The sequence below is a fragment of the Purpureocillium lilacinum genome (genome assembly GCF_023168085.1).
Source record: "Purpureocillium lilacinum CBS 284.36 DNA, scaffold_3, whole genome shotgun sequence".
NCBI classification, from domain to species: Eukaryota; Fungi; Ascomycota; class Sordariomycetes; order Hypocreales; family Ophiocordycipitaceae; genus Purpureocillium; species Purpureocillium lilacinum.
In genome coordinates, this window is record NW_027072113.1 from 772965 (window position 1) to 782693 (window position 9729).

General features: G+C 57.1%; 1 protein-coding gene across 1 annotated transcript; it reads left to right on the forward strand.

Annotated features, from left to right (window-relative positions):
* Positions 1 to 6736: 6736 nt before the first annotated feature.
* Positions 6737 to 7618, forward strand: PLICBS_004080 (uncharacterized protein; the record flags this gene model as incomplete). Its single annotated transcript, XM_065600385.1, has 1 exon — positions 6737 to 7618. The coding sequence occupies one exon, from the start codon at positions 6737 to 6739 to the stop codon at positions 7616 to 7618; it is 882 nt and encodes a 293-aa protein (XP_065456457.1).
* Positions 7619 to 9729: the final 2111 nt, after the last annotated feature.

Sequence of the window (9729 nt, forward strand, 5' to 3'; positions counted from 1 at the left end):
TTCGGTTTCTGCAGAGCTTGGGATTCCTTGTCACCACACCATCCACTCAAAAATAGTGTCCGGAACATCTTTCACCAAGTGGGATGTTCATCCACGGTGGCACCTTAGGGTGTCACCCTCTCGGGATCCATACCGGCGGATTCTCGACCCTAAGATCGCCACTTCTCTCCGTGGCAGGCCGAAAAACACTCCGCAGGCTGTACCAACAGGGTTAGCGGTAGCAACAAGTACCCAATCTGATGCCCAGCCCTGTGGTCTGCCAACTAACAGGACGGCCCGTGGTCCGGTCCGTAAACAAGGTCGAGCACGAAAGAGGCAGAAGCAGCCGACGCGTGCCAGGTCTGCACTGCAAGCAGGCCAACAGGCTAGCAGCGAGGTTGAGCTATCATCTCAGCGACAGACGAGCGGCCAATCATCGACTCTTGGAGCTGGAAGAACTACGGGGGCACGTGCGAGCGGGCGTAGGACGCAACCCAGCATTCGCAGGCGAAGGAGTCAGTGGGAGTTGGTAGACAGCGACAGCGATGGAGTGGTTCTTCCATCTATAGTAGTGAAGACGTGAATATGACGATATACGACTTTTGGAGCGAATGTTGCCGAAGATATACAGTGAACACCATAGGTGATGTTCATCGTCCTACGTTGGGCCGTGTCCTCGTTACTGAAAGCTCGATCACACCGTAATTGCAGTGTTAGGGAGGCATGCTCCGTTGACCTTGGGATTTTGTACCTGTGGGTCCGCTAGAAGACCCCCAATCAAATGCCACGAAAGCCATGCCCGCGTAAGGATCATGCCCCCGTAGCCAAAGTGTCATGCCCCCGTAGCAATTCCCATCGCAGGAGAATGCGATGATCAATTGCCAGTTGTGGGACGAAGAAGAAAAGTCAGATTGCCTTCTTTGGACGATTGCTGTCGATTATTTTGCTGTGGTGTTGAACCTAATCTTGCACAATGACGGGTTCCACTGAGGGGGACGTTGAGTCGGCGGGGCCGGCGGGGCTGGCGGGGCAAGCGGGGCGAGCGGGGTTCGCGACACCAAGACGATCATCTCGTCTGGCGATGCCGAGTGAGAAGGGGAGCTTGGGAGGGGATGAGGCGGCCCGAGACGCGGTGAGAGCAACGAACAAGCGTGTCAGGCGATCTTCATCTACCGGTTCCGAGCCGGGGTCGACATTCGTCGTCAGGAGCGAAACCGCGGACGAGGAAAGCGAAAGGTCATTGCTATCCAAGGTACTGGGAAAACTGCAAGATCTCGAAAATGGGTCAATTAACCAACAGCGATTGATCCACAAATTGGAACAAGAGGTAGTCGACACCAAGGAAGAGCTGCAGAAGGTCCGGCAACAGCTGCAGACCCTCCAGGCGTCTGTGAACCCAACGATAAACAGCCAAGCGCAAAGCGGTCCGCGGGCGTCTTACGCAGACGCCGTGCGAACACCGCCAACGAGCCAGCCTACGAGCCCCCGGTCGCTTTCTTCGATGCGCACCACCACGTCCTCATCCACCGACACTCTGCACTGTACGATTGACACGTCCAGGGTTGAGGAGCAAAACCAGGTCGAGGCGCAGGTAGGCAACATCCGACGAGCAATCGAAACAGAAGTCAAGGTGAGGGAAGGTCACGAGGCGTGGAGATGCGCAGCAGTGATCAAGGACCCCAGGAACACAAACCGGGTGAGGATAGTGTGTCGTGATGAAGCGGAATTGCGGCGGGTGAAGGAGGCGGCGGAAAAGGTCGTGGTGCCGGGGGCGCGTGTCCTGAGGGATCAACTCTACCCGGTCAAAGTCGACAGCGTCAATCGATCGGCGGTGCTGGACAGCGACGGGAATGTTCTGACGGGAGCTGCCGAAGCTCTCGGCAAGGAGAACAACGTCACGATTGCCAAGATTTCATGGCTCAGCAAGAGAGACTGCGGCAAGGCGTACGGGTCCATGGTGATTTACGTGACCAAGGGAAGCGATGCGAAACGACTGCTCGACGGCACGTATTTCGACCTGGCCGGCGAGTCTGCCTACACTAACGTGTTTGAGCCGCGAGTCGGACCGGTGCAGTGCTACAACTGCCAGGAGCTCGGCCACAAGGCCTTCTCGTGCAAGAAGCCAAGGGCTTGCGGAAAGTGTGCGCAGCCGGGGCACGGTCACGGGCAGTGCCGGGCCGTAGAACCCAAGTGCGTCCTGTGCAACGGACCCCACGAGTCGTCCAGTCCAAACTGCCGAGTACGCAACCCGCCGAAGAATGCATAGGGACCTGCGCATCTTCCAATTGAACGTGCGAAAGCGGGACACGGTGCAGCTCGGGGTGATGAACGATGCGGACTTGAGCGGCTATGCAGTCCTCTCGCTGACAGAGCCGTACGCGCGGCTGATTGACGGCGCGGTGGTGACGGCCCCAATGAGCCACAGCAACTGGACGAAGATGGTGCCGAGCGTCGCCAATCCGGTGGGATGGCCGATCCGGAGCATGCTCTGGGTGCGACGAGACTTGGAGTCAGAGCAAGTGGCGGTGTCGTCTCCCGATCTGACTGCGGCCGTCCTCCGTCTCCAGGGCAGGCAAGTCCTGGTGGTCTCGGTCTACGTGCAATGCAACGACGCGTCGGCCTTGCTGGCAGCGGTACGAGAGGTCAGTAACCTGATCTCACGCTTTCGCAGTGACACAGGCGAGCGAACGGATGTGGTGGTGGCGGGAGATTTCAACCGTCATGATGTGCTATGGGGAGGCGAAGGCACGATAACGAGACGACAAGGAGAAGGCCAGCCGATCATCGACCTCATGAATGATCATGGCCTCCAAAGCCTCCTGCCGCGCGGCACCAAGACGTGGCAGGGACCGAAGCCTGGGCTGGAAAGCACGATTGACCTGGTGCTGGTTACGGAGGAGCTGGCGGAGGAGAGGGTCAAATGCGCCATATACCCGACCGAGTATGGATCAGACCACCGGCCCATCCAGACGGTATTTGGCATTGACGCGCCCTGCCGGGATGTCGAGCCGCGGTTCCTGTTCAAGAACGCCCCCTGGAAGGCGATCCGCGACAGGATTTCGAGGGAGCTGAAGTTGGTGTGCTGGCCGGCCTGGGGTCTGCAAGGACAGACTGACCGGTTCATGCGCATTGTGAGCGAGGCAATACAAGATCTAACACCGCGAGCACGGCCAAGCCCATATGCGAAACGGTGGTGGACGGTGGACCTGACCCGGCTTCGGCAGATCTACACGTTCTGGAGGAACCAGGCCAGGGCCCGAAGAAGGGCGGGCTCGCCAGCGCAGGAGCTGGAGAAGCAAGCCAAGGAGGCGGCCAAGGAATACCATGACGCTGTGCGGAAGCAGAAGCGGCAGCATTGGGAAGAGTTCCTGGCCGAGGACGGCAACATCTGGAAAGCGTCCAAATACCTGGGGACGAGGGGATCCGCGAGCCTGGAGGAGAAGGTACCGCCTCTCAAGAAGGAGGACGGAACGACGACGATGGGCCGGCAGGATCAGGCAGAGGAGCTTCTCCGCACCTTCTTCCCGCCGCTGCCGACGCAAATCGAGGCCGAGCCCGAGGGGTCGCAACGACCACCGGTGGCGTGGCCGGAACTGACCATGGAAGAGGTGGAGAGGAAGGTGATGGCCGCGAAGCCGTGGAAGGCGCCCGGGGACGATGGCCTGCCGGCGATGGTGTGGAAAGAGCTGTGGCCGGTGGTCAAGGAACGCGTGCTGCACCTGTTCCGACTATCGCTCCGAAGCGGCGAGCTGCCTGAGCAGTGGAGGAGCGCGAGGATCATCCCGCTAAGGAAACCCGACAAGGATGACTACACGGCGGCGAGAGCCTGGCGACCAATCTCCTTGCTCTCAACGCTGGGCAAGGTGCTAGAGGCGGTGGTGGCGGAGCGAGTATCGTATGCGGTCGAGACGCATGGCTTGCTGCCGGCCAACCATTTCGGCGCGAGAAAGAGGCGCTCAGCGGAACAAGCGCTCCTCCTCCTGCAAGAGAACATTTACAGAGCGTGGAGGATGGGCAAGGTGCTCAGCCTGGTGAGCTTTGATGTCAAGGGAGCATACAACGGCGTGTTCAAGGAGAGGCTGCTGCAGAGGCTAGCGGCGAGAGGTCTGCCTGGGGAGCTGGTTCGGTGGGTAGACGCGTTCTGCTCCGAACGGACGGCCAGCATTGAGGTCAACGGGTACCGTTCCCCCCAGAAACCGCTTCCACAGGCGGGCTTGCCGCAGGGGTCTCCGCTGTCGCCAATCCTCTTCCTCTTCTTCAACGCGGATCTTGTGCAGACGAGCATCGGTACGACGGAGGGCGCGATCGCCTTCGTGGACGACTACTCGGCCTGGGTGACAGGGAAGTCAGCGGCGGCGAACCGGGCCGGGATCGAGGCCATCATCGATCGAGCCCTGGCCTGGGCCAGGCGGAGCGGTGCGACTTTCGAGAGCAACAAGACAGCCGTTATCCACTTCACGAGATCGGCTAGACGGGGCAGCCAGGGCAGCTTCGTGGTTGATGGACAGACTGTTCAACCGAAGGACACCGCCAAGGTGCTGGGAGTGGTGCTGGACGCGGAGCTCAGATACAAACAGCACATCGCTGAGGCAGCTGCCAAGGGCCTATCTGTCGCCATGCAGTTGAAGAGACTCCGAGGCTTGTCGCCGCGGGTGGCCAGACAGCTGTTCACAGCTGCCGTGGCGCCGGCCATGGACTACGCCTCCAACGTGTGGACACACGCTTGCGGGGAGAGGGAGACGGCCTGGTTAAGCCAAGCACAAGCAGTCGGAGCGCAGGCCGTGACTGGAGCGTTTGGAAGCGTCGCCACGGTCGTGGCTGAGGCAGAGGCGAACATTGAACCAGTGCTTCAGCGGCATACCAGGGCTGCCGCCAAGACGTGGACTAGCCTACGCACCCTTCCGAGGGAACACCCGCTGGCGAGGCTGAGCATGAGGATATGTCAGCGGTTTACGTCGCCGATGCAGAAGATGGCCATGCGGTATAGGGACGGAGCAGGAGAACGGCTGGAGGTGATACAAGAGTTTGCCATGGCACCGTGGCAGAGCCGGATCCGCGTCGTGTGCGACGTGGACCGAGACGAAGCAGCGGAGGCTGCAAGAGCGGCCCGCGGCGTGGTGATCTCGACGAGCTCTTCGGAGAGGCGAGGAATGGTGGGTATGGGGGGCTACGTGGAGTATGTGACGGCAAAGGGCAAGAGAGATATGTTGGCCCGATTCTCGGTCACGCTAGGCCCACGTGAGGATCTGAACCCGTACACGGCCGAGCTGGAGGCAATGGCATGGGCATTTCGATACGTGCCGGTGAAGCTGCCGCACAGGAAGGTGGTCATCGTCAGCAGCAACAGGGCAGCCGTTCAAGTGGTGGGACAGCCTCGACAGCAATCCGGGCAGCGCGCAATCCAAGAGGTTTACAGACTGGCGAGGCTGCCACGTCTGCAGGATGTGCCTGTGTCCGTGCTCTGGGTGCCGGCAGGCCATGAAGGCTTCCGCCCGGGTGCGGTGGCCAAGGCGGCGGCCCGCGAGGCTACGGAGGAAGGGTGCGTTCGGGAAAGAGCAAGCTATCAAGCACGAGCCACGAGAACGAGGCTGCTGCTCGGCCAACAGCAACAGCAGCGGCCAAGAATACCCATCGGGGTAGGACGGTATTCGCAACGTATTGACACAGCGCTTCCGGGCCAGCACACGCGGGCCATCTACGACACTCTCAACGCCAAGGAGTCCAGGATACTGATACAGCTACGAACAGGAAAGTGCAGGCTCAACAGGTACCTGCACAGCATCAGGGCTACAGGGACGGACCAATGCAGCTGCGGCCAAGCACCGGAGACAGTCGAGCATTTCCTATTTCGCTGCAGGCGCTGGAACTCGGAAAGAGAAGGCATGATACGGTACAATCGGACTAAGATGGGGAACTTGTCTTTCTTCCTGGGAGGCAAGTCTGGATCGGATGGCGAGCGATGGCAGCCTGACATGGCGGCTGTCCGAACGACGATCAAGTTTGCAATGGCAACAGGAAGGCTGGATGCAGACATGTGAACAGGCGGATCTGCGATGAATTGGACAACTGGACAGGAACCAAGTGCGTAACATCCTAGTCGCGCAGCCTCGCACTGACCGACCAAGCTCCAGCTGCCGATGATGGGACGCTGGGCACTCGGGGGGAATGACCTCAGGGCAGGACAGTCAGATCGCGGAATGAGGCTGCAGGGGCCAAGGAAGGAAACAATTGTTGGGCTTTAGGTGTACGGCTTTTATGGCAGAATGAGCAAATAGCCTCTCGTTATGGCCCTTTAGGGATAATCCCTCCGGGCGTAAATAAAGTACATTACATTACATTCCCAATGCGATTTGAGGAATACACATGCCATTTTGAGTAACTCTAAGGGTTACTAATTTAAAGCAGTCCTTCGCACAGGGGGGTACAAAGCAGGCCCAAAGTGTAGCAGACCCAGTGTCGCAGACCTCGAATGCATCATCGTACGGCTGTGTCATCAGGTTCTGAAAACGTTAGGCATCAACTTGACCACGATAGAGGCCCACTCATTCGTTTCTATTCGGCGATAAGCGCCACGTCAGAGTTGTGGCGGGAGCTGCTGGCATCCGGGCTTTCGTGGGATAACTGATGGACCCAGTTAGTACTGCTCGTGGTTTTTCTATATAACTCGCACTAGATCCTGACAAACAATGCCAAGGAAGCCGGCAACATTTCCACAGCGAGGCATTCTCAGATATTTCTTTCACGGAATTATTTCGTCATGGCAACCACAGCAGACCATGCTCCAGTTCGAGACCAAGCCGAGGCCGATGCCTGGTTCCCATCTCCATTTTCTCTGACGAAGTACACCTCCTCGACAACTGATTATGATGGCGCAAGCTATCCTAATGCATACAAAGGCGGCAAATGGAAGGTTCTTCTTATTGCGACACAGGAGCGGTACCTACGGTTGGCCGGCGGCGAGTTCTTCTCGACAGGCAATCATCCAGTGGAAATGCTTCTGCCTATGATTCACCTGGATGCTGCAGGATTCGACATTGACATTGCCACGCTCTCAGGCGACCCTGTCAAGTTCGAAATGTGGGCTTTTCCTCATGAGGACGAGGCCGTGAAGCGCATTTTCGAAAAGTACAAGCAGAAAATCCGGGCCCCTCTCAACCTTCAGGATGTCTGGGGCGATGGCTTCACGAAAGACACACCATATCTCGCTGTTTTCATACCAGGTGGACACGGCGTGTTGAACGGCATACCCTTCTCCGCAACAGTCGGCAATGTTTTGCGATGGGCTCATGAGCATCAGCGGTTTTTGATCACACTCTGCCACGGCCCAGCGAGTATGCTCGCTGCGAACGTTGGCAAACCAGAGGGAAGCAAGTTTATTTATGAAGGGTACGAAGTGGACGTCTTCCCGGATTCTCTGGACAAGGCGGCCAATATCGACATTGCATACATACCCGGCAAAATGAGATGGTTTGTCGGCGAGGAGCTTCGCAAGCTTGGTATTACGCCTCGCAACAAGACTATTAGCGGCGAAACCCATAGAGACAGACTAGTCCTGACGGGTGATTCGCCGCTGGCATCGAACAACCTTGGAAAGTTGGCGGCGAACACGTTGCTGGAGGAGGTTTCGAAGTACTCGTGAGCAGTTCATGATGCTGCTAGGTTTGAATTAAGCTGGAATGGAATCGTTGTAATATTTTGCTTGGCTTGTCAAGTTACAGTAGCATTGAAGTACAGTACCTCAGAAAGCCCAAACCTTATGCCAATGGAAAAAGAGTTCATATTGCTTCATCCTTTCCAGCCGCTGGGCGGAGTTTATTGCCCGCTCTTCTTGCGGCGCGGCCGTACTTTCTAACGTTGTACGCGTGTCATATGCGCCAAGATCAACGCGGAATGTCGTGGGCAATAGTGTGTTCACAGTTGCGACAGGGGCGGGAATGTTAGGGGTGTAGTACAGAGAGCCAGCCGTGTGTCGCATAACACTGCACTCAGGTCATGTGTCCGCGGAAGCCGATGCAATAATCCGCGTACCCAGGTCGAGCGCCTGTATGCGTTGTGCTTTGACTTCGAAGCTCATACACTGGGTTGCATATATCGGAACACCGGCTTCGCTTACGGGACTCTGCACCACGGGGCAAATCCTTTCTTTGTGTATAAAGAGCAGCACACTGTCGTGCGCTTACAGATAGCTCATCAAGCTAATTCTCATTAATAACTACGATGCTAGCTGTGATCCCCCTGGAGCCGTTTGCCTGACAAAGGGCGAATGGTGCAACGGGCCGGTGACTCGTAGGTTTGGTGAGCGCCCATGCAATCGCCCACTCATGAGGCATTTATCCAATTGGGTGTCAACAGAGTTTGCCACGCAGCGCCTTCGTTTACCAGACTTCCCAAGTGGGGGTTCCTATTTCGGCTAGCGGGAACAAAAGCTCCCTCGCCCCCCACAGTCGACGAAAACGTATTAAATGGGAGACTGAAGCGAAACAACACTGGCGGTATTGGGGCATGATTTCGACACTTTCTCTGAGGCTCTTCCTCTTACCAAAATGCCGAGGTGCCTGGTCAATAGATGCAGCCTCTGTCCTCTTGAATAGCAAGTACCGACTTGACACACAACTCTCCCTGACGTGGACTGCCACGGCGTCGCCGTTGGGCGTCATGGACGAGATAGACGAATCACACACTCCGGGAGCGGCAGAAGGGTCGCTCTCAGATGCGCTTGAGACCAACACTGAAGGACGTAAGGCCCCGGAGTATTTCTTTGTGTCCGACAACAACTATAGGGGCATGCGAAGCCACGCCATGCGCGAGCATTGGAAGCAACGGCGGGATTCCCACGCAAGTGCCCGTCGGCCAAGAGTTCCGCCCCTGTCGCCAAGGCTGCTCCTACCCAAGGATGATCCAAAGAGAGTCCAAAGAACGACGGCCAATTCTAGCATCAAAGCCACTTCTTCCGCAGAGGCAGACTTCTATAGACCGTTTCTTTCGCAGCGGGCCGGAAGATATAGTCAGACAGATAAACGAGCGCACAGGATTCCCACGCCACGCAACGGCTCAGAAGAATTTCTCACCGGCTACAGTACGGTGGGTGGATTGCCGTTCCAACTTTCAGCAGCAATGGACAGGGCGTTGGTCAACACCCGCTTTGATCCGTTTGATTCATTCCCTGTGCGGCTCGAAGCACAACATCATAAACTGCTGCACCACTGTAAGATATATCCCCTCGCTGTCGGCGCCTTCTGCCACTGTCGTACTATAAACCAACACTTCCAGGGCTGGGCACTTATGCAGCCATGATGTTCGACGACGTAAAGATCAATTCATTCAATCCTGTGCGGGACATTTGGTTTCCGCTGGACATGTCTAACGCCGCGTCATTCAATCTTATTTTGGCGCACTCAGCCGCTCATATGGCGCACCTCCATCGGTATGGAAGTTCGCAAGAGGCTGTCAAGTTCAAGACAGACGCAGTATGCATCATAGCGAAATGGATGGACGATCCGAAAAGGGCGCTGAGCGATGACAATATCGCGGCAGTGGTGCGACTAGTGACCTACGAGGTTTGTACGTTTCGCCCCGTTTCCGAGGAGAGGCTAAGCAAACACAATATCCCAGAAACATTGGGGAGTCGAAAACGAGTGGCAAATCCACAGGGATGGATTACAACGTATGATTGATGCACGAGGGGGGCTTGTGTCCCTCCGTACGAACTGGAGGCTCGAGCTCACCACGTATCTGTGAGTTTTCTAATCT